We start from the raw sequence: 23,626 nt of genomic DNA, 5'->3' as shown, positions 1-23,626 counted from the left end.
CTACCCTCTCCATCCGAGTTACTTGACATTTGCTCTGTAGACTGGGAAGGGGACAGGTGGTTGGTGTGGCTTTCTGTGGGTCATAGGCATCCCTGTATTTCAGGCTTCCTGGAGTGTCCGGCAGGTACCTCTCCATTCAAGACGGGTGTAGCTGCCGCTCTAGAGCTCTGTCCATAACCAAGCTGTCTCTCTCTCCCCTGGCTCCCAGAAGATCTCTTGCCCATCCTACACTACCTGACACACTTGACACCAGATGAGTTCCAGAACAGTAGGGGGAATTTCTTCCATACCAGACCAGGCTCACGGAGGGCCCCACGTGTGACCTAGAACAAATTGTCCTTACTGACTCCATGGTCAGAGAGGCCCAGACACCTCTCCCTACATACTTAGGCACACTAGAGATACCATTTATCCCAGAAGCAACAGGTGACCCCATTAAATGGCAGCAGTGAGCAGCAAGGTTTTGCCAGCAGGACAAGACCCAGTAGGACTTGATCTCTGCATGTGACCTATACTTCCAGCTTTCCAAAAGTGGTGCATCTCAATCTCTTTTTTTCTTGATAATGGATAATGAGGCTTCTTAATTCAAGGCAATTCAGTCATATGAGTCTAAAACGCAGCCTTTTTTGGGTAACAACAACAAGAAGTCAATAATTTGAGGATTCTTCCTTTAACTCTTATTTCCTTCTCTGAGGGCGTGGTGTAAGTTTCTGACAGGTTTGTCACTTCTCCTGTCCCTCAGGGAAGAGAGTCTCATCCCAGCTGTCCTTGTTCTCACTGGCCTCACTTGACACGTGGCCATCCCCTTCTGGCCTGGAGTGACAGCCTCTATTCCAGCTGCCGATACCCATGGCTCTGCCCTGGCCTCTGTCCAGCCCCCTAGCCTGCCATGCTCTGTCCCCTGTCTGATGATGTCCACAGCTCTTGGGGGTCCCTATGTTCCTGGGAGACTGATCTTAGGGTCCCCTCTGCCAACCGTTGCTGTCCTATTCTATTACTCAGACGGATTGTAGTCTCCTAGCTACATCTTGGATGCCATGCAAAACCTTTTTTGTTCTGGAATTCCCATAAACCTAATAGGATCACTCTGTTTCTGTTTGGGGTTTTTTTGTTTTTCATTTTTGCAAACACATCCTGTACCCATAAGCCCAAGTCTTAAAGAAACCCCCAGGCTCCAACTCCTGTGATCCCTTCAAACCTTCCATGTCTTACTACCTCCTTCAACTCATCTGCTTTGGGGCTGGAAGGGTATTGCTTGGGTATTGCTTCTTTCCCATTGGGTTTTGAGTCCCTGCAGACTTTTAAGCATTTGTTATTTAAAGCCCAGGTGTCGGCTGGGTGCAGTTGCTCATTCCTGTAATTTACCCAGCACTTTGGGAGGCCAAGGCAGGTGGATCACCTGAGGTCAGGAGTTTGAGACCAGCCTGGCCAACATGGTGAAACCCAATCTCTACTAAAAATATAAAACATTAGCAGGGTGTGGTGGTGGATGCCTGTCGTCCCAGCTACTCGGGAGGCTGAGGCAGGAGAATCACTTGAACCCGGGAGGTGAAGGTTGCAGTGAGCCAAGATCGCGCCACTGCATTCCAGCCTGGGTAACAAGAGCGAAACTTCATCTCAAAAAAAACCCGCCAAGGTGTTGGGATTTATAAAACCCTTTTCTGTTTCAGACACCTGGCTCTTCACAATAAAAACCATGGCTTTCAAGACTATGGGCTCTGCCATAGACTTAAAAAGTCATCTTGGCCGGGCGCGGTGGCTCACTCCTGTAATCCCAGCACTTTGGGAGGCCAAGGAGGGTGGATCACAAGGTCGTGAGATCGAGACCATCCTGGCTAACACGGTGAAACCTCATTTCTACTAAAAATACAGAAAATTAGCTGAGCATGGTGGCGGGCGCCTGTAGTCTCAGCTACTCCGGAGGCTGAGGCAGGAGAATGGCGTGAACCCGGGAGGCGGAGCTTGCAGTGAGCCGAGATGGCGCCAGTGCACTCCAGCCTGGGCGACAGAGCAAGACTCCGTCTCAAAAAAAAAAAAAAAAAAATCGTCTTAATGGCTAATAAGCCAGGATTGTTTTCATTGTTGTTTCAATGTCACCCCTACCCCAAGGGCAGTGCATGTACAAAACTCTCACTGCTGCTTGGATGGTAAGAACAGGTAGGGGCTAAGGGGATTAAAAATTCATTCCCGGCTTCATTTCATTTGTTGAGCACATCCTTACTTTCTGATATAATAAGATGCTACAGGCTCATTTTGCATTTCCCCTGCTTCAACCCTGGAATCCACCATTTCTCTAAAGTAATCTGGTTTTTTCACTGGAAAGTGTTTTTTTAGAAACTAAGATCTGGACACTGGGTGTGCTTGTCAATACTGAGATGTATTACTTCTAAGCCCTCAAAGCTGGATGAGACAGTTAGGTAATATATGTTGTATACTAACCCATGTACACACATGTATCTATTATTGTTTTTGTATCTATCCATTTTATATATATATAAAGCTAAATGAGAGTTCACAATAATACTTTCACCTCTTATCCAGTACCACAAGATTTAGTTTATCCTTTTCTTGCTTCCAATACTTTTTTTTCTTTTTTGAGACAGAATCTTACACTGTGGCTCAGGCTAGAGTGCAGTGGCGTGTGATCTCAGCTCACTGCAACCTCCCCCTTGTGGGTTCAAGCGATTCTCCTGCTTCAGCCTCCCGAGTAGCTGGGACTACAGGCGCCCGCCACCACGCCTGGCTAATTTTTTGTATTTTTAGTAGAGACGGGGTTTCACCATGTTGGCCAGGCTGGTCTCGAACTCCTGACCTCGGGATCCGCCCACCTTGACTTCCCAAAGTACTGGGATTACAGGCGTGAGCCACCGTGCCCAGGCCCATTAAATTTTTTTTTTTTTTTTGAGACAGATTCTCACTCTGTCGCCCGGGCTGGAGTGCAGTGGTGCGATCTCAGCTCACTGCAAGCTCCACCTCCCGGGTTCACGCCATTCTCCTGCCTCAGCCTCCCGAGTAGCTGGGACTACAGGTGGCCGCCACCACGCCTGGCTAATTTTTTTTGTATTTTTTAGTAGAGACAGGGTTTCACTGTGTTAGCCAGGATGGTCTCGATCTCCTGACCTCGTGATCCGCCCGCCTCGGCCTCCCAAAGTGCTGGGATTACAGGCGTGAGCCACCGCGCCCGGCCCCATTAAATAATTTTTAAATGTTTAACTGACACTGCACTCCTGGGATAAACTCCACTTTAGTCATGTGTATTATCCTTTTAATATGCTGCTGGACTTCTCTTATTTATTTATGTATTTATTTTATTTAGAGGCAGGGTCTCATTCTGTCATCCCAGCTGGAGTGTAGTGGTGCAATCATAGCTCACTGCAGCCTTGAACTCTTGGGCTTAAGCGATCCTTTCATCTCAGCCTCCCTAGTAACTGGGACTACAGTCATGTGCCGCCACACCCAGCTAATTTTAGTGTTTTTAGTAAAGACGGGGTTTTGCCATGTCGGCCATGCTGGTCTTGAATTCCTGGCCTCAAGTGATCTGCCCGCCTTGGCCTCCCAAAGTGCTGAGATTACAGGTGTGAGCCACTGCACCCACCCACAATTAATTTTAAAGTATTCTCGTTACTTGAAAAAGAAAATCTGTACCCTTAGCTTCCTGGCCCCCACCAAATTCCTTCCCAACTTCACCGGCAACCCCCCACCCTAAACAACCACTAATCTGTTATTTTTGTCTGTAATCTTTCTGTTCAGTAATCTTTCTGTCTCTGTAGATTTGCCTATTCTGGACATTTCATATTAATGAAATCACACAACCTGTGGTGCTTTATACGTGGCGTCTTTCATTCAACATACTTTTTTTTCAGTTTCATCCACGTTGTAGCACGTATTAGCACTTCATTTGTTTGTATTTTTGAGTAATATTTCATCATGTGGATATACCACATTTTATGGATATTTGGATTATTTCCAGCTTTTTGGTTATTATGGATAGTGCTGCTATGCCCACTCATATACAAGCTTTTCTGTGAGCGCATGTTCTCATTTCTCTTGAGTGTATACCTAGGAGTAGATTTGCAGGATCATATGGTTAACTCGATGTTTCACCATTCCAGGACTGCCAAACTGTTTTCCAAAGTGCCTGCACTATTTTACTTCCTCCTCAGCAGTGTATAAGGGTTCCGATTTCTCCACAGCCTCATTAACACTTGCTATTATCTTTTTCATTATCAGTAAGTGGCATCTCATTCTGGGTTTGATTTGCATTTCTCTCATGACTAATGATGTTGAGCATCTTTTCATGTACTTATCGGCCATTTGTATATTTTCTTTGGAGAAATGTGCATTTGCTTCATGTATTTTTAAAAACCATTTTATCGATATACATATTTAAGGTATACAACTTCATGAGTTTGAAATAAGTATATACCCATAAAAACGTCACCACAATGAATGCCATAAACATATTCATCACTTCAAAAAGTTTGCTCCCTCTCTCTTCATTTCTAATTCTTATGTTTTGTGATAAGGACACTTAACATAAGATCTATTTCCAGTAAATCTTTAAGTATGTAATACAGTGTTGTTAACTATAGTCACTATGCTGTACGGGAGGTCTCTAGGACTTATCCCTCTGGCATAGCTGAAGCTTTGCACCCAATGAGCAATGCCTGCTTATTTCCTCCTCCCCCTAGCCCTCGGCAACCACCATTCTACTCTCTGCTTCTCAGTTTGAATATTTTAGATTCCTTATGTAAGTGAGATCATGTAGTATTTGTCCTACTGTGTCCGGCTTCTTTAACTTAGTATATTTGCTGCAAATGGAAGGATTTCCTTTTTATTTTATTTTATTTTAATTTTTTTTGAGACTGAGTCTCACTCTGTTGCCCAGGCTGGAGTGCAGTGGCGTGATCTAGGCTCACTGCAAGCTCTGCCTTCTGGGTTCACGCCATTCTCCTGCCTCAGCCTCCCAAGTAGCTGGGACTACAGGTGCCCGCCACCATGCCTGGCTAATTTTTTTTTTTTTTTTTTGTATTTTTAGTAGAGATGGGGTTTCACCTTAGCCAGGATGGTCTCGATCTCCTGACCTTGTGATCTGCCGGCCTCAGCCTGCCAAGGTGCTGGGATTACAGGCGTGAGCCAACTGCGCCAGGCCAGGATTTCCTTTTTTAAAAAGGCTGAATGATGTTCCATTGTACGTATATGCCACATTTTCTTTATGTATTCATCCGTGGTTGAAAAAAAATTTTTTTTAAGCATCTCTTTCAATCTTTGCAGATTGGCTTTGTGCTGGGGCATTCCTTCAACACCTAACCAGGATATTAACAACTCTGTCTTAGCCTTCACTTCTTGATAACCCTGGACCTAGAGATCTTCCAAAGGAAAAAGCTTAGGGTCTTCTCAGATCTTTCCTGAATGCGTGACCTGCCCTGGGTATGTGCATGACATTTGAAATCCCCAATAAACACAAGTATTTTTTGAATGTCCTGATTTCCCAAAGAAACTCTCCCAGATTTTCCTCCCAGGCTTTATGTAATATATTGTATGTCTGAACCACAACTTTTTGTCCCAGGGAGCTGTGGGTTTTTTGGTCATCTCAGAATGTTTTCAAGCAATGCCTGCCCCTTTTCTACCTTGAGTGGATTCAGACTTGGGCAAAACAGACAAATGCCTCATTTTAGTCTTTCAGATCGTTTCTGACCGGTTAGAATAGACAAAGTCATTTGTGAATAAGGTCTGCCTTGCTCCCCCTGGAACCTGGGACCTGGGTCCTAAATTGGGAAAGTGGACTACTATCTTCAAGATCACCATCAAGCTGATGAAGGGGTGGGGCAAGGGCAAGTGAAAATGCCACAGCACTTTTCTGTCACTTTGAAGTTGCCCTTTCCTCATTTCAGTGCTTTCCTGATTGATATAAGTCTTTTACTGTTTTCCAGATTTCTGGCAAAGTTTCTGCTTCTTTTTCTCCATGTTTCTGTAGAGGGACAGGAGTTTGGAGCTGTCTACTCTGCCATTTTCCTGATGTCACTCCACTTCTGAGTCTTTCCTATCTTTGTGGATAGCAGAGATGTCGATCTCGGATATGATACCCTGTAAGGATGGGGTCCTTCATGATGTGATACACAACTTAATATTCATTATATGGTTTCATGTCCCCAACATGTCTAGTAACCAAGGAGTGGACATAGGAGCGCCCCGCTCGCTAGCACTCTCAGTGACACACTTGGGGAATCTGTGTTTGTGTCTACAGCTTTAGGCTCTGTGAGCTGAAGTCTTGGACTCTGTGAGTGGCAGTGTGGGGAGTGGGGGAGGCATTTCCACCAAGTGATACAGTAAGAGTTTCACTAAACACAAAGCTATGGCTGCTTCCTAGACAGTCCATGCGCTTGTAACTGGCAAGCAGAGTTAGCATTCTGGAAAGAGGTGATTGCCTGTAATCGTCATTAGGAAGAAAAGATGTTGCCAGATAATAATAGGAAGGAGCAATGTATTTGGTACTCAGATGATTCATGCTGTCTCTTGGTACTTGCATGTTTAGATATAACTATGTAAGTGTTAACAACCACTGCCTCATAAAGGCATAGTAAGCAGGGGCTCAGACCCCATTAGGCAAGAAGAGCAGGATCAACCCACCAGGCAAACAACCTAGACCAGCGAAAGTGCTAGCCAGAGGATGAGAGGTGACAAGTATCCGTCTCTGCATGGGGTCCAACTACAATAGCAGGGGCTATGGTTTGTCCTTTCCCATTGACCCTTCTCTTGTACATTCCCCCAGGACTGGTGACCAGTTAGAAACATGGAGCAGCTCTACCTGGATGGAATGAACTTTAAGAAGCAGGTGGATCTGAGCAATGTACACATGGGTGGCTTGTGGATGTTGCTGGCACCCTGCCTAAACATTCATCCTCCAATTGCTTTGAGTTGGAAGTGCACAGTTGCCCTTTTCCCCAGAGAACTGACCTTACTGAAACAGAAGGCCCCCTTCCACCTCTCACCCTTGGCTTAAGGGCACAAAAGGCCTGTGGTCTTGAGGTAGGACTAACTCTGGAGGGCAATTTGCCCTCCAGAGCTTCCCTGGGACGGGGTGGGGTGGTGAAGCCGGCCTCCAGCTGAGACCACAACCTTGCTGAGCTTCTTGTCTCCTGCCCCCCTCACTCTTCTGAGAATGACCCTAATTAAATCATTTGAACCATGGCCTTCTCAGGGTCAGCTTCTAAGGAACCGGATACAGAATAGGCCCATAAAACCAACACGATGGTGAACTTTATAGTCTGCAAATTCTATCTCAGTAAGGCTGTTGTATTTTTTTTTAAATACTTAGTAGTTATTTACAGTAACTACATTTTTTTAAGTTCTACCTCATCAGGGTATACGTTCCTGGGAACCCCTGGTCAGGTCAAACATCTTACGTTGAACATCTAAGTATTGCTGATTTCAAGGGGAAATGTGCTTGTTCTTGAGCTCCCAAATTAATAGGTAATTGAATTCTTTTGAAAACACTAAAATCCACTGAAATGGCCTCCAATATAGTGAATTGAGAGTAAACATGGGCTACCCTGCAACAGGTCAAGGCAGCTACCCCTCATTGATAAGGGTGATGATTTGCAGATTCTTTTGTCTTTTTGCTCCGAACACACTTCAGAGCCACAAAGCACATACATTTACTCAATGTTTATGTAATTCAGCCTTTACTGTAAAAAAGGAAACAATAAAAACAAAACCCTATTAATAAACACAATGCAAACAATGCCCGAGATTATCATAAAAACATACTAGCAAGCCACAAGTACCAGAGAGGGGTGAACAGGCATATCTGCTAGCTCTCCTCTTGCAGTCCTCAGCCTCCCACAGGAGGCACAAGGTCCAAAGTATTCCTCAAAAAAAAGGACAGCCTCCTTATGCTGAAATAGGAACTTTAAAGGAAGCTCTTCTTGTAGTCCAAATGGATGTACCTTGTGGTATGGCTGTAAGGACTCGATTTTACCGCTTGTGTATTCCTAACTATAGCTAGGCCTGTCACCTGCTGTTCCTGTGATCTCAGCTTTACCTAGAAGAGCTCCTGAAACAGAGTGGGTACACAGAAATCTGGAATGAATAGCTATCTGCTCAAAAACGATTGTTTAAAAACAGATGATTGGGGCCGGGCGCGGTGGCTCATACCTGTAATCCCAGCACTTTGGGAGGCCGAGGCGGGCGGATCACGAGGTGAGGAGATCGAGACCATCCTGGCCAACATGGTGAAACCCCGTCTCTACTAAAAATACAAAAATTAGCTGGGCGTGGTGATGCCAGCCACTCGGGAGGCTGAGGCAGGAGAATCGTTTGAACCAGGGAGTCAGAGGTTGCAGCGAGCCGAGACTGCACCACTGCACTCCAGCCTAGCGACAGAGCGAGACTCCGTCTCAGAACGAACAAAGAAACAAACAAACCAGATGATTGGGAGACTGAAGAGGAAAAAAGATGGGAGAAAACGTAGGGAAAGGATGGGGCCTCACAGACTCAGCTGTGGGTCGGGGGGTAATCATTACCTCAGCAGAAGCCCAAAGAATTGTCCCCGAGGTGAGCTTTGGAAAGGAAACAAAAACAAAAACACCAAAAAACACCTAAATTTCCTTTATTAAAGTGACACATAATCATGTTTTCTGATTCTCTTCACTGTCTGCCTGGGGGGAGGGGGTGGGGAAGGTGTTAATGATGCTGATCCCTAATTCTGCTTCAAGGAGATCTGGTGGGGAATTCTTCCACCAGTCCAGAGTTTGCTGGTGCTGACCTCATCCCTGTATCACGGGCCTTGAATGTGGGAGGCTAATAGGATGGGTGGGTTGCAGGAGGTAGAAGAGGGGATGGCCTAGAGAGTTTCTCCATTCAGAGCTGGAGAGTTGTTGAAGGGAAGGGTATTTTAAAAGGGCTCCACCCACCCCTAGCCCCAGCCCCTCAGCTGTGGGGAGAGGCCGCCGCCTCTGATGGGGTCTCGATGCTGCTGCTCTGTTCCTAGTCTGGCACGTCCTCCTCTTCCTGCTCCAAGTTGAAGTTCTGTGAACAAGGTCGCAGGTGAGGCCTGGCCCTGCATTTGCTCAACCGCAGCTCTGATACATTTACTGGGGCAAACTTAGGCAAGAGCCACTCTACTGGGTTGTAGTCCCTCTCCCTGAAGAGGAGCCGTTTCTTCCATCCCACCCGAAATGTGGACCTGACCTACCTCGAGCTCCTGAAAAATCTCATCCATGAAGTCCTGGGAGTTCTGTTTGTAAGACACAGCTAATCGAATTGCATCATTGAAGAGCTGGGGGTGAGGTAGAGATGGTGGATGAGAGTGCCTTGGACTCTGCCCAGTCCACCCCACTGGCCCCACTGTGAGACTACACAGTACTCCATTCCTAAAATCAGCAACCTTACCCCTCCATTTGCCTCTCCCCGTCACCCTGACCTACGTATGGTCAATGGACTTCTGCCTCATCAAGTCCAGGCCCATCAGCTCCTCCCCTCCCTGCCACCCATGCCCATGCACTGTCCCGGTTCTCTCCATCACACCTGCAGTAAGCCCTTCTCTTCACAGCTTCCCTTTACCACCTAGCGCCCTGACCTTGCTAGCTACCTCTGCAGTCAACCACACCTTCACAACATTGGTACCATCAGCAGCCGAGACGAAATACAGGGGCAGGGAGAACTTCTTGGCAAAACTGAAGCTTTTTTGGGTCACGTTTATGTCTGCTGTAGAGAGAAGGTAGGACATTGGTCTGTCTGTCAAGGGAGGGGAAGAAGGTTTGGAGCGGGGGCCACTGGAGGCCTCCATTCCAGAAAGTGGGATAGGCAGGGATGATTGGGAAACATGTCCTAGAAAGAGCTCCGTTAATAGGGATCTGTGTCTTGGAAAGAGGGCAGGTCAGCTTAGCTGGCTTCTTTATAAGGTGGGAAGAATGCAAGCAACCAAGGGTTGTATCTTATCGTGGGAGGGAGGACCAATCACTGAAGGTTGCCTGCCCGGGGAATGGAGGAGGAAATGTATGAGGGCAGGTCCCCAGTGAATTGCTAACACCCAGGTGCAGGGATGGCCCCACCATCAATTTTATTGGCCACCACGATGCATGGGATCTCTGGCCTGAACTCCCGAAGCTCTGTATACCAGGTGCTCAGGTTCCTATAGGTGACTTTCCTCTGTACATCAAACACCTGCAAAGGGCAGAGGAAGAAAGATAGCTCAGGTATGTCAATGTTTCTGCACCCCATCTCCAGGTGACACACACACCCAAGCAGGTAAGCATGAGCACACGGTGCTGTTTGTGGGAACGCTCTGAATTGCAGCCTCTCTGACCACAGAGGCTGCCATTTCTCAGGGAAGCCCCCTGGAGCCTCCAGATGCGAACATGTTTTTAAAAATCTTATTCTTGGCCCAGTGCAGTGGCTCACACCTGTAAGCCCAGCACTTTGGGAGGTTGAGGCGGGTCAATCACCTGAGGTCAGGAGTTTGAGACCAGCCTGGCCAACATGGTGAAATTCCGTCTCTACTAAAAATGCAAAAAATTAGCTGGGTGTGGTGGCGCATGCCTGTAATCTCAGCTACTTGGGAGGCTGAGGCAGGAGAATTGCTTGAACTAGGGAGACGGAGGTTGCAGCGAGCCCAGATCATGCCATTGCACTCCAGCCTGGGCAACAAGAGCAAAACTCTGTCTGAAATAAACAAATAAATAACGTATTCCTTTTTTGTTATCTTGTCATCTAATCTTATTCACCTATTTTAACAATCATAAATGGAATCAATTTGCCAATTGATACAGTCTGTTAGAAATTGTAAAAACTTTTGTGTTTAGTCTACTGTTGTATTTATTGCTTAAACTGTTTTAAAGTTCCTCTGTAGTAACCGTAAATGTTTCTAGAGTTTTACTTCAGTTACTATTTACTTTTATTTATTTATTTATTTACTTTTTAGAGACAGGGTTTCACTGTCACCCAGGCTAGAATGCAGTGGCTCAATCACAGCTCACTGTAACCTCAAAACTCCTGGGCTCAAGGAATCCTCCTACCTCAGCCTCCCAAGTAGCATGCGTGCATTAATTTTTATTTTATTATTTTTTTTGTAGAGGCAGGCTCTCCCTATGTTACCCAGGCTCATCTCAAACTCTTGGCCTCAAGGGATCCTCCCACCTGGGCCTCTAAAGGTGCTGGGGTTACAGGTGTTAGCCACCACAACTGCCCTTGATTTTTTTTTTTTTTTTTTTTAGACGGAGTCTCACTCTGTTACCCAGGCTGGAGTGTGGTGGCATAATCTCAGCTCACTGCAACCTTTGCCTTCTGTGTTCAAGTGATTCTCTTGTCTCGGCCTCCTCAGTAACTGGGACTACAGGTGTGCGCCACCATGCCTGGCTAATTTTTATATTTTTAGTAGAGACAGGGTTTCGCCATGTTGGCCAGGCTGGTCTCGAACTCTTGATCTCAAGGGATCTCCATATATGGAGTCTTGCTCTGTTGCCCAGGCTGGAGTGCAGTGGCGCTATCTTGGCTCACTGCCACTGCAACCTCCACTTGCTAGGTTCAAGCGATTCTCGTCTCAGCCTCTGGAGTAGCTGGGATTACAGGTGCGCACCACCACGCCTGGCTAATTTTTGTAGTTTTAGTAGAGACGGGGTTTCATCATGTTGGCCAGGCTGCTCTCAAACTCTTGACCTGCAGTGATCTGCCTGCCTAGGCCTCCCAAAGTACTGGGATTACAGGCATGAGCTAGTGCACCTGGCTGATTTACTTTTAAGCTTTTGTTTACTTCTTTGTTCTTTCTGCTTTTTGTTTTTTGAGATAGGGTCTTACTCTATCAGCCAGGCTGGAGTGCAGTGGCACAATCTTGGCTTACTGCTCCTCGACCCCCTGGGGTCCGGTGATCCTCCTACCTCAGCCTCCTGAGTAGCTGGAACTACAGGCACATGCCACCATGCCTGGCTAATTTTATTTTTTGTAGAGATAAGCTGTCATTATATTAACCAGGCTGGTCTTGAACTCCCGGGCTCAAGTGATCCTCCTGCCTCGGCCTCCCAAATTTCTGGGATTACAGGCATAAGCCACTGTGCCCGGCCTCTTTAAATTTTTTTAAAGTAATTTTTATGTTTTATTATTTGCAGTTCATAATTGTATTACTTTATAATTTGTTTTTACCTATTTTATTTTTATTTATTTATTTATTGTGAGATGGAGTCTTGCTCTGTTGCCCAGGCTAGAGTGCAGTGGCAGTATCTTGGCTCACTGCCACTGCAACCTCCACCTCCTGGGTTCAAACGATTCTCCTGTCTTCAAACGATTCTCCTGTCTCAGCCTCCCGAGTAGCTGGATTACAGGTGTGTGCCACCACGCCTGGCTAATTTTTGTATTTCTAGTAGAGACGGGGTTTCAACATGTTGGTCCGGCTGGTCTCGAACTCCTGACCTCAGGTGATCTGCCCGCCTAGGCCTCCCAAAGTACTGGGATTAAAGGCATGAGTCACCGCGCCCAGCCTGTTTCTACCTATTTTAAAATATCAGCAAGAAGGATGAGCACTGCAAACCAGCTCTAAGGGCAGAACTCTGAAAGACAACTGAGCTGCTGCTACAGTGAGCCTTCATGCCCTTCACAGGAGCTCCTCCAAAGTGTCTAGCCCAAACTGCCCTAGTACAACAGTCAGTGGATTAAAGTTACAGACAACCACCACCCTGTAACTGCTGGCACAGCTGACCTCACTTCTAAATCACCCAGCTATTTGTGCAAGCAACATCGTTCAAGCTCAGGGCTAGGGGCTCGCCCTGTGTGGTGGCGGGAGGGTCAGCAACTGTCACATCTCAAGAGGTGGCAGGAAGTCTATGTGGATTCTCTTTCACAGGCCAATTTCAATGAAATCACCAGGTTGTCTTGAATTCCCGATGAAGACTCCTTATAAAGGATGTCTGTAACTAAACTTCTGGAATCTGCCTCACACCAGGCTCAGATGCCTTTTGTCCAGGTCTGGTTTCCTGAGCATCCGTTCCTTGTTTTGAGAGCTGAGGAGGAGCTGGCTAGAATGAGGAGCATCCCCATCTCAAGGTTTCAAGGTGGAGGGTCGAGCCCTGGTTCCGTCTCTGACCCTCAGCTCCCCATGTGGTCAGAAGGCAAGTGCTTTCTACTCGCCAGGGCCCGTGCAGCAGACTGGGGCTGGTGGCAGGCACCTGCAGACACAGGCATGGTGGCAGGAGAGACACCCCAGGCCTTCAGAAGAGGGTCTGAGGGGAGCCCACGGAGATGCATCAGATGCAGGAAGCAGTCACTCCAAGAGAAAAAGAGAGGTGAGCTCAAAATACCAAATGCCACTGTAGGCCTGAAACCAAACTGGCTAGGAGCAAGCTCCTCTGCTCTTGAGGGTCAGACTTCTGCACTACACTGCCCCCATTTGCCTTGCCCCATCATCCTCTTGCTTAGTACCTTAACAGTTATCAGAGTTAAAGCTTTTGGAATTTTTCAAGGGATTTTGTTCTCAAGGGGCAGTCAGGGGAATTAGGTGACGAGTTCCTTCCTTTACCATCTGCAAAGGGTCAGAAGGGAAGAATCCTCACTGTCCTCACCACTGGTATCTGTACTGTGCCTACCAGTCAGTCAGTTCCTGGGGGCAGCACGTGTGTCTTTCCACCTGGGCACTCCCAGCATCCTGCACACGTGCATCACAGACAGTCCATGTTGTGGAAGGGATCAGTGGTGCAGGAGCACACACGAAAGAGCTATGCTAATGACAAACATCAGAGGAGGCTGCATGGAGGTGGTGGCATTGAAGCAGGGCCTGAAAAATGAGCAGAGTTTCAAATAAAGGGGTGTGAGCTGGGGAGAGGCCGAGGGAAGAGCATGAAGGAAGGTGTGCAGAGGAGCAGGTGACAATGAGCAGAACAGAGCAGCTCCTTCTGCATCCCCTCTGCTATTGCTTCTTACAGATGAGATGACACCTACTCAGCCATGCATCTCTCTCAGTGCCAAGGTAACGCCGTGCATATTTACAGACAATCACTAAGTGGGAGGTAGGGCTAGAAAGGTGGGTGTCTAAATGCTATGGGGTGCCATGGCAGACTTTATTAATGTATGCCAACAATGGTGGCAACCTGTCCATCCCATGTGTTCTTTTAACCATGTGATTCTGGTTCCCCACTGAGAGATGCCATCTGTTTCTTCCCTCTGTGACTATGGACAGAGAGATGCCACATATTCCAGGGCTAGGCCATAAAAGGAAATATAAGTCCCACCGGGTTCTCTCTGGATACTTGATCTCGGGATCTTGGCTGATACTCTGTGAGCAAACCCAAATCAGCCCAACTGACAAACTGCAAAGAAACACGGGGAGTAGAACCTGCTGGTGGTCCAGCCAAGTACCACTGTGTGTGTGGGGAGATGCCCCAGGCAGTTCCAGCCTGGAACCCAGCCTTGGAGTCTTCTTAGCTGAGACTTCAGACATGGATTCCCGATCCATCAGAAAATGGTTGTTTTGTACCGCCAAGTTTTGGGGTTTTGTGTTAAAGCAAGACCTTGAATGCTATTCCAAGAAGTTTTAGTGACCGAGGTTTTCACTTGGTGACAATTGCTAGGGTTAATAATTCAGAAGACTAGTCTATTACTTTCTGCATTGTTGATGGCTGATATTCATGAAAATGTGGGTTTTTTTTAGATGGAGTTTTGCTCTTGTTGCCCAGGCTGGAGTGCAATGGTGTGATCTCGGCTCACTGCAACCTCTGCCTCCCGGGTTCAAGTGATTCTCCTGCCTCAGCCTCCCAAGTAGCTGGGATTACAGGCACCCGCCACCATGCCCGGCTAATTTTTTGTATTTTTAGTAGAGACGGGATTTCACCATGTTGGCCAGGCTGGTCTCAAACTGCTGACCTCAGGTGATCCACCCATCTTGGCCTCCCAAAGTGCTGGGATTACAGGCATGAACCACCATGCCCAGCCATGAAAATGTTTTTTAAGTGACCCAAAACAAAAACATGCTCCTTTTCAGCATTTAAAAGTGGTGGCCTGAGAACCAAGCCAGGGAATTCACGGGTAGGAACTTCTATAGGACACAGGTTTACAGAGCTCCTTTTTCTTTTCTTAGCCCTTTCCTCGGCTGCATTTTTCTCTTGGAGTGACTCTTCACCACACCCCGGTCACCAGGGTGGAACCGTGAGGATTGCGTCCTAGGCAACAAAATGGAAGGCTCGGGGGGAGGCAAGGGGCTGGCCTGAGAGAGAAGGTTCTCTGGGACCCGCAGCATCTACTCAGTCCCAGCATGTGCCCCCTAGGGAAAAGCAGCAGGCAACAGTGGAGGGAGGCCTTGGGAGCTTGTCTGACAGGTTAGGTCCGTCAGAGGGACTGTGGCCCTGTTTCAGGCATATGTTTGCCTCTTGGATGCTACACCTGATGTTGAAGCCCTGAGCTTGCTGTTCCACCTTTTCTCCACCCATCCCCGCCTACAGAGAGCTCACCTGGCACCTTCTCACTAAGAAGCTCTGGGGAGCAGGTGTGGTTTGAAACATCCCCGGGTGACCCTAAGCCCCCCTCCCACAACACCCAGACTTGGTTACAAGGGCCCAGGGCTGCTAGGCCCCTCACCTCTCAGGCCAGACTTGCCCAGTGCCTTTGTCCACCTCCCCACCATCTCGTACCATGATGCAGGCGTGGGCCTTGTGGTAGTAGGAGGCATGCATGCTCTGGAACCGCTCCTGGCCTGCCGTGTCCCAAAAGTCTGCAGTGTGAACACGGACAGACCCACATGCCTGGTGCATTTCTGTGCAAGTCACTAAGATACAACACACATGCGGCACAAACCACAGCACATGTGTGAGTGTACATGGGGAGCACAGGGAGAAACAGAGACCATACAGCCCCACACGTGTGTCTTCAAGACACAGTGTACCTGAGTGTGATGTGAGAGGTGTGTCTTCACCTGTGTGTATGGGAAGACAGTGGGTCAGGGGCCAGGAAGAAGGACAACACACTGGAAGCCCAAGGAGGGAGAAGATAGTTCCCCGTTTCCCACGTGACACGCAGGGTCCTCTAAGTTCCAAACTATTCCAACTTCTCACGTGCGCTGACCACAGACGGTAGACAGAGTCAGGCAGGCTGCGTGCCCGGCCAAGGAGAAGATTATGACCCGATGGAAGGTCGCAGCCCGATGTGGGAGATAATGTTTCAAACTGGCTGAGTAAGAACCCCTGAAGCTAGGAAAACTACTGCCTCGTCGAAGGCCTCTTATATTCTTCTTCCCTGAGGTGGGTACAGCCCCCTGACTTCTCCTTTCCTGAACCCTGTCCTGCACAGGTGCTGGCCTGGACGCCAGGTCAGAGGGCTGGGACTTGGCCCCTGCATGCCTCCTTCCACCCTCCATGGCCTCCTGGCTCCTGGCTCTCTGGGTTCTCTCTAGCACCCCTTGTCCCTGCCTGGGGTCTCATTTTCTCCCTGTGGACTCTCTCCTTATGAACCTTCCCTCACCTCCCCTCGTCTCCCATTTCCTCTTTCCTGAGGGTCAGCATGTCTTGGCCCTGTGCCACTTACCCACAAGGATGGTCTTGCCATCTACCATGGCTGTGTGCTTGTACAGGGTCAGGGCGTACGTGGACAGCTGCTGTGGCTGACTGCACTCAGGTTAAGGACCAAAATCAATAAAAGGGGAGGTAAGGAAGGAGTGGGGAGCAGGGGTGTTTGGTTTGATGAAATGGATCCTCTCCCTCCTCTTCTCTTTGGAGTTATTGAGATTTTAAATCAAATGAATGTTGCAGACAGAGGATCAGCTTCACATACCACTGGTACAAGCTCCATGGAAGGGTGAGGGGTGGGAGGAGATGGGAGTGTGTCCTGGCCATCGAAGTCTGAGGTAAAACATAGAACAGGATTTTACAGACAAGTGTCATACAAGGCATCATGCAGTTGGAAAATGCAAATGTGGATACCCCAACTCAATCATGGATGGAGCTTTCACAGGCTAGAAAGGAAACCCTAACCCTAGGTAGCAACATGACCATTCCAGGGACAAAAGCTCCCACAAGCCATACAGTTGACAAGCTGTCAATCAATTTGGAGTCTGCCTATGTGTGAAACCCTGAGAAAAAGGGTTAAACTCTGGGGATTAACACCTTCCGAGGCTGCAAGAAGCCGGACAGTGTAAAAAGCAGAGCCAAATGACGCAGGTGGGCTGGGTGTGCAGGAGCACTTGGTAGAAGGTGGAGTAACACATACTCAGATCTTAAGGCAACTGAGCCTTGGGGTGCCGAGCCTAGGACAGGCAGCAGCAGGCTCCAGGGGCTCCTCTCACCTGTGGTTCTCAGTGGATCCACTTGGGAAGCTGTTTAAAAATCTCCCAGTTGCGGGGAGGAACTCACTCCAAACCTATGCAATATAACAATTCATGGGAGAAAGGTGGGGCTGGTAGCTCCTATTTTACAAAGTTCATTCATATCAGAGATTTTTTTCAATAGTAGGAGGCCCAAGCTTTGAGGTTAGAGAGGCTAAATGACTTGGCCAGTATCAGAAGCTACTGAGGAGGAGGAGGTGGGGTTTGAATCCAGGCATTAGATCCAAACCATTTGCTGTTTGCCATTCTACTGCCCTCTTAATATAAAACAATCCAAATATGAGTAAGGTCCAAAATATACAGCACTGATTGTGCAATGCCATGTGGGTCAATCGGCAAGAAACAAGCGCGGAACAAAACCTGTGCATTCACTTACCCAATCCTCCTTCCTGGGCTGCTGGTACAAAGGGGTGGGCAGTGGGACACTGATACATGAGCGTGGGAAGACCCACAGGAGCAAGGGGTACTTCAAACCTTGAAGGATACAAGCCATCCATGAGAAATCTCTCCATGAGTCTGTAAGCAGAACAGGCAAGGTGGTCAGATGGCGTCTCCATCTCTCCCTTGTCCCAGACTTTTGCACCCTAAGGCTGACAACCTGGAAGCCACCTGTGGCTTCCCTTCCCCCTTTCACTCCACAGCCACACAGCTTCCGGGTCAAGTCTGGAAGCTGGGTATCAGCATTACTAACCCGTCATAACAAAACAGCTCATGTCACTATGAGTACACACACCAGCCCATGTGAAGCTCTCAAATCTGTTATTTCCACCAGAGCACAGTTCTGCACATACAATTACCCTTGTGTTATGCAAAGGGAAACAGAGGCCAGGCCAAAGCTGCGCCTTCCGTTCAAAAGCCATTTCCCGGTCGGGCGTGGTGGCTCATGCCTGTAATCCCAGCACTTTGGGAGGCCAAGAGCAGCCTGGCCAACATGGTGAAGCCCTTGTCTCCACTAAAGATACAAAAAATTAGCCAGGTGTGGTGACACACGCCTGTAATCCCAGCTACTCAGGAGGCTGAGACAGGAGAATCTGCTTGATCTATTGGTTATTGAGAGGACTATCAATTCTGAATGTGGTCAGTTATCCTGTGAAAAAATTAGGCAGACTTGGTCACTCCTCTCTGCAAAACCATCCAGTGGTTCCCCATTTCTTTCAGTTCAAATTCTCCCATTTCTTTTCTCTCCCTCTGTTCTAGCCACTGGCCATTTCCTCCTTTTGTTGTTGAAATGCTCCTGCCAGATATCTGCAAGGCTTACTCCTTGCTTTTTTCAAGTCTTTGACCCAATGTTACCTTTACAACTAGGCCTTCCCTGACCACTCTCTTGACATTGCAACCTTTTTTCCCTCACGTTTTGAAGGGTCACTGCTTGCCTGTCTGTCAGTGTAATACACTCTAACCATGATTTTATACTTCTGATATTTAAACTGCAGCTTGAATTGTAAAAGGAGGATAGACTTTATTTATAACTATAAAGAAACAGCACCCTTACTATAAAGAAAACACATCATCTTCTTAGATCACGTAGAAAATTACACAAAGAATTTACCGCGGCCAGAGGTTAAGATGGTAAATGAAAAAGACTCAAGCTCAGAACCCTGTCTTGAGAGGGCACATGCTCAGAAAGTGCAGGAGGAAGAGGAGAGATCCATAAACTTGCCTCATCCAAGCAGAAGCAGTGAAAGAATAAAAACACAGGCACAGACGGATTTTCTTAAGGAAAAGTTGCCTCTGGAAGACAGGATGAAGGAGAGAAAAAGAGGCCCCAGAGACTCATTCCCTCCCAACATTCTGCAGCTTAGCAGAGAACCAGCTCGGCAGGCCTGAGCTCAAAAACAGAGCAGGCCTACCTCCGGAGGCTCTAGGGAGCTGCCTCTGTCACTGTCACATACACAGATGTTCCCTGTCTTCTTTTCCCAAAAATATTTAGAGTAGGCACTGGTCACTGGTGGCCTAAGCACAACTCCCTCAGGATAATGAGAGCTTGGGACCCAGGGAGTCACATGGTGTGACTTTTCTGCTTGTAAGTTTCCCCCATCACCCTAGTCTGTACTCACACCATGTGGCCTTAGTTTTGGGTGGGGGGGGGTGTGCCTTTGCCCTCTTTGTACAACAATGATAGGCAATCATTAACGGGAATGGAAGACCCTAAAGGCCAAGTTAGACAGCTATCAAAGAAAAAAGACAACACATCTGGACCTAACTACTCTTAAAGATGGAATCAGAAAGCCACGTCTTGTTGGCCGGGTGCGGTGGCTCACACCTGTAATCCCAGCACTTTGGGAGGCTAAGGCAGACAGATCACTTGAGGTTAGGAATTCCAGACCAACCTGGCCAACATGGCAAAACCTCTGCTAAAAATACAAAAAAATTAGCTAGGCATGGTGGCGCATGCCTGTAATCCCAGCTACTCAGGAGGCTGAGGCATGAGAATTGCTTGAACCTGGGAGGCGGAGGTTGCAGTGAGCAGAGATTGCCCCACTATACTCCAGCCTGGGTGACAGAGCAAGACTCTGTCTCAAAAAAAAAAACAAAAAAAACAAAAAAAAAACACCATGTCTTGTTATTAAGCAGTATGATCACCTGGGGTCAAAAGAAATCTGGTCGGGTGCAGTGGCTCACGCCTGTAATGGCAGCTCAGGAAGGTGGCATGTGCAGGAGCAAAGGAAAAGCCTTCCACAGGAGGCAGTGCCCAGGTCTGAGAACACCTGTTCACAGGGGGTAGGGGAGCTGTCATCAGAGCCCACCAACAGAGCCCTGAGTGGAATCAAGAAGCATGAACATGCTGCATGAGAAAAAAAAAAAAAAAAAGGCACCTTAAAGAAAGCCTGGTGACTGGGGCTGCTACTGTTGTAAATTTCTGAACTCTGCAAGAAGGCCGCACTGCCACAACATTGCTATCTAGAAATGAGGCCGTGTACAACTGACGCCCTTCAGATATGATGAACACAAGTGTTAACTTTTTTTTTTTTTTTTTTTGAGACAGGGTCTTGCTCTGTCACTAGGCTAGAGTGCAGTGGCACAATCATAGCTCACCACAGCCTGGATGTGTTAACCTCTTAATGGGTGTTTTAGCCCAACTGAGTTTAGATTCATAGGTTAGAGACTGAAAATTGGCAGTAATTCTTGAGTCCAATCAAAACTGAACCACAGTGTTCTCATGCACTCACCTTCCCTCAGATGCACTGTTTCCATTGTATCTGGGACAACCTTTTGCCTGAGATACTGCTAGTGGATGAAGACTGGCTTGTTTTCTAATTGTTGTGTCTGTGGAGGCCAATGTTATGGTAATCTTTGACGTCAAGTTAACTACTTGGATTCTTATTTTTTGTTACTGTTTGAAATGAGGCATATAAAGAGACTAGCATTGAACTTGGGAGCTGGGTATACCAAGATACATTCTCCGAAAGTTCTGTTTGTTATTAAAGTGGCAATTTGCTCTACACCTGCCGGCCATTTCTATTCTTTGTTGTTTTAAACTTGAGTGGGGATAAAGGGGGTGTTATTTATTGGGTAACCTTCCCAAACTACAACACCTACCCTCACTTTTACTGTACAGGCGTGCTGTTGAGGATGGTCAAAGTAACTATAAAATACTAAACCAGAGGCCGGGCGCGGTGGCTCATGCTTATAATCCCAGCACTTTCGGAGGCTGAGGTGGGCGGATCACGAGGTCAGGAGATCAAGACCATCCTGGCTAACAAGGTGAAGCCCCGTCTCTACTAAAAATACAAAAATAAAATTAGCTGGGTGTGGTGGCAGGCGCCTGTAGTCCTAGCTACTCGCAAGGCTGTGGCAGGAGAATGGCGTGAACCCGGGAGGCGGAGCTTGCAGTGAGCCGAGATCACGTCACTGCACTCCAGCCTGGGCGACAGAGCGAGACTCCGTCTCAAAAAAAAAAAAAAAAAAAAAAAACTAAACCAGAGCTGCAGTGTGTGATTGTGTGGTGGGGAAGAGAGAGAGAGAGAGAGAGAGAGAGAGAGAGAGAGAGAGAGAATTCAAAGTCATGGAGATGGCCTAAAAACCAGCAAAGCCCCCAGAGAATTATTCACAGCTACCTGAGTCAAAGGACTTGATTATAAAAATGAAGGTAGAAACCAAGGTGGGCCTGGAGTACTTGGGAGATAAACGTAACCACTTCTCTGGGCAGGGGCAAGTGTACCGTCATGCTATGAAGGCAGAAATGGACATGTGCCCTCAGCAGTCCTAGGCGTGAGAACTAGGACGTCTCATGGAGACAAGCTGGCAGCACGGCAGAGCCTCCCTTCACCTCTCCGGGTGGCATGTAGGCACCGAAATTCATTACAAGAAGAAGCCAGTCTTCACAATGATTATAGTCAATCGTCAGTTCTACCCAGTTTTCTCTATTTCAGAGAGTCCCTCCAAGAAAGCATCTTTACCACCTTTACCCAATCTGTCATGGTGGCATAATCACTTTTGTCTTTCCATTCCCACTCCCCGCCCTTGCCACCCCTCAGCCCACAAACCACACACAATGTCCTCAGTTGCTCCACACGTTCTCTCAGGGCTCAGAGGAAACATTCAAATTCCTCAGTCCTTATGACCTGCCCCCTCCACCCGACACACACAACGGCTCACGTGATTCCCCTCGTTCCCCCATGAACATCTGCGCTCCAGCCAAGACTGCTCCTTCACCAGCCCCAAGAAGCCATGCTCCTCTGCCTCTGGAGGACTTTTAAAATGACCCGGACCCTCTCTGGGGCTGGTATTTATTCCCTAATCTCCCAACATACTTGGATTTGCCCACTGCGCTGTCTCCCAGGCAGATGATCTTCACGTTGTCATCAGCATCATACTTCCCTTGGTCCAACTCACTCGGTTTGGTTTTGTCTTCTGCCATTGGCTCCTAGCTGTAGAGAGGGGTCCAGCCCAAGGGAGGGGAGGGTATTGTCACTGTCTGGGAAGATCAACAAGAGGCTGTTGTCAGAGATAAGTCCCCTCAACCAAATCTCCAGCTGTACCTCCATCCAGACTGCTTCCCTCAGTGCCAGACTGAGATATGGTATGCAATTGACTACTAGCCTTGGAGTAGCAGAGTATGACACACAGGCATCAATAATATGTTATACACAAATAGTTAAGTCCTGCGCACCCCAAATGCTGCTCCTCACGTTACCCATTTGCACAAGACATTCGCCAGGCATCCAGTGCCAAAGGCTGTGTGCAACATTATGTCTAGCTCTGTTTTACTCTCCTCACACCTAAATATGACTTTGTAAACATTCCTGAGAATGTAACCACAGTCCAGACTCTTAGCTAGGGGGGCACATAGAAATGATATGATGACGAGATAGCAGCAATAGGTGAGCCTTACTGGGCATTCACCATGAGCAGACCTTGCACAGGGTTCAGAGGATGGAAGACACAATGATAGCAGAGTCTACTGTGGTGAGAGCTACGACAGAAGTATGCACACGGGTCAGGGGTAGAAAATACCAACAGGGCCCCCGAGTTTTCCTGACTGCGCCACCACACAGCTACTGCTTCCGCACAGCCAGGGACTTCGCCTTGTTTATCCAGGGAGACAATTCCTGGGAAGTGGCAGATGCCTGGAAAGCATGATGAGGGGTCTGCCCCCTTTCACCTGTACCCTGTAGAGAGAGCGACAGAAAGCCAAATCCAGCTTCATGGCTCCATGCTTGAAGACGTTCTTTCTTTTGTTTAGAGATAGGGTCTCACTCTGTCGCCCAGGCTGGAGTGCAGTGGCGCGATGACGGCTCACTGCAGCCTCCAACTCCTGGACTCAAGCGATCCTCCCTCCTCGGCATCCCTGGACTATAGGCGTGAGCCACTGCTTACGGGCGAAGACTTGCTTGTCGGTATCCTCGCCATCTAAGTGGGTAAGCTATCTTTCGATAAATGTTTTTGGCCACCAACCATGTCCAGGCATCGCCAGGCTGCCCGTCCCGTCCCCCACAACAGCCTCACGATGCCACCTTTCCGTGCTTCCCCCGACCCGGACGCCCTCTCGCCCACACCGCTAGGGAGGCCTCGGAGGGGCTGTCCCCGCGTGCTAAGCCAGCCACCGGGGCGGATTTGCCCTCACGTGCGGTTCCGAGTGAGGGCTGGAGAGACCAGGGACGCTGCGGGTCGGCCCCTCGGGCCCTGCCGCCAGTCTGGACTCCGCGCGCTCTCGAACCACACCCGCCGGCCCAGCTCGCGCCGCAGCGCACTCCACTTCCGGCTCGGCCCGCGTCCTCGCAGCTGCTAGGCAACCGCGCAAGGACCCCGAGGGAGGCTGCCCGGCCGAAGGCCTGAAGGACCCCGCCGGGGCGCTGGCTGCCCAGCGCGGCGCCTGGCGGGAGGGCC

At 48.3% G+C, this 23,626-nt stretch overlaps 1 protein-coding gene across 28 annotated transcripts; it reads right to left on the bottom strand.

The window, feature by feature from the left end:
* Positions 1 to 8,595: 8,595 nt before the first annotated feature.
* On the bottom strand, positions 8,596 to 23,547 carry RABL2A (RAB, member of RAS oncogene family like 2A). Of its 28 annotated transcripts, XM_063790330.1 has the most exons (11): positions 23,364 to 23,511; positions 23,117 to 23,149; positions 22,754 to 22,908; positions 22,051 to 22,214; positions 17,783 to 17,812; positions 16,501 to 16,580; positions 15,612 to 15,691; positions 10,056 to 10,167; positions 9,593 to 9,708; positions 9,197 to 9,280; positions 8,596 to 9,030 (listed from the first exon to the last, which is right to left on the bottom strand). In XM_063790330.1, exons 4-11 carry the CDS (start codon positions 22,155 to 22,157, stop codon positions 8,989 to 8,991), a joined length of 651 nt encoding a protein of 216 aa, XP_063646400.1. In that variant the 5' UTR covers positions 22,158 to 22,214; positions 22,754 to 22,908; positions 23,117 to 23,149; positions 23,364 to 23,511; the 3' UTR covers positions 8,596 to 8,988. The 28 variants fall into 28 exon arrangements, with proteins under 28 accessions (XP_063646400.1, XP_063646402.1, XP_054534862.1 ...); XM_063790332.1 differs by having other exon boundaries at positions 9,611 to 9,708; positions 22,902 to 23,149; positions 23,364 to 23,547; XM_054678887.2 differs by lacking the exon at positions 23,117 to 23,149 and having other exon boundaries at positions 9,611 to 9,708; positions 23,364 to 23,545.
* Between the last annotated feature and the right edge of the window lie 79 nt (positions 23,548 to 23,626).

This window comes from Pan troglodytes, chromosome 13, assembly GCF_028858775.2.
Source record: "Pan troglodytes isolate AG18354 chromosome 13, NHGRI_mPanTro3-v2.0_pri, whole genome shotgun sequence".
Taxonomy (NCBI): Eukaryota; Metazoa; Chordata; class Mammalia; order Primates; family Hominidae; genus Pan; species Pan troglodytes.
This window is presented reverse-complemented; position numbering and strand designations above follow the sequence as displayed.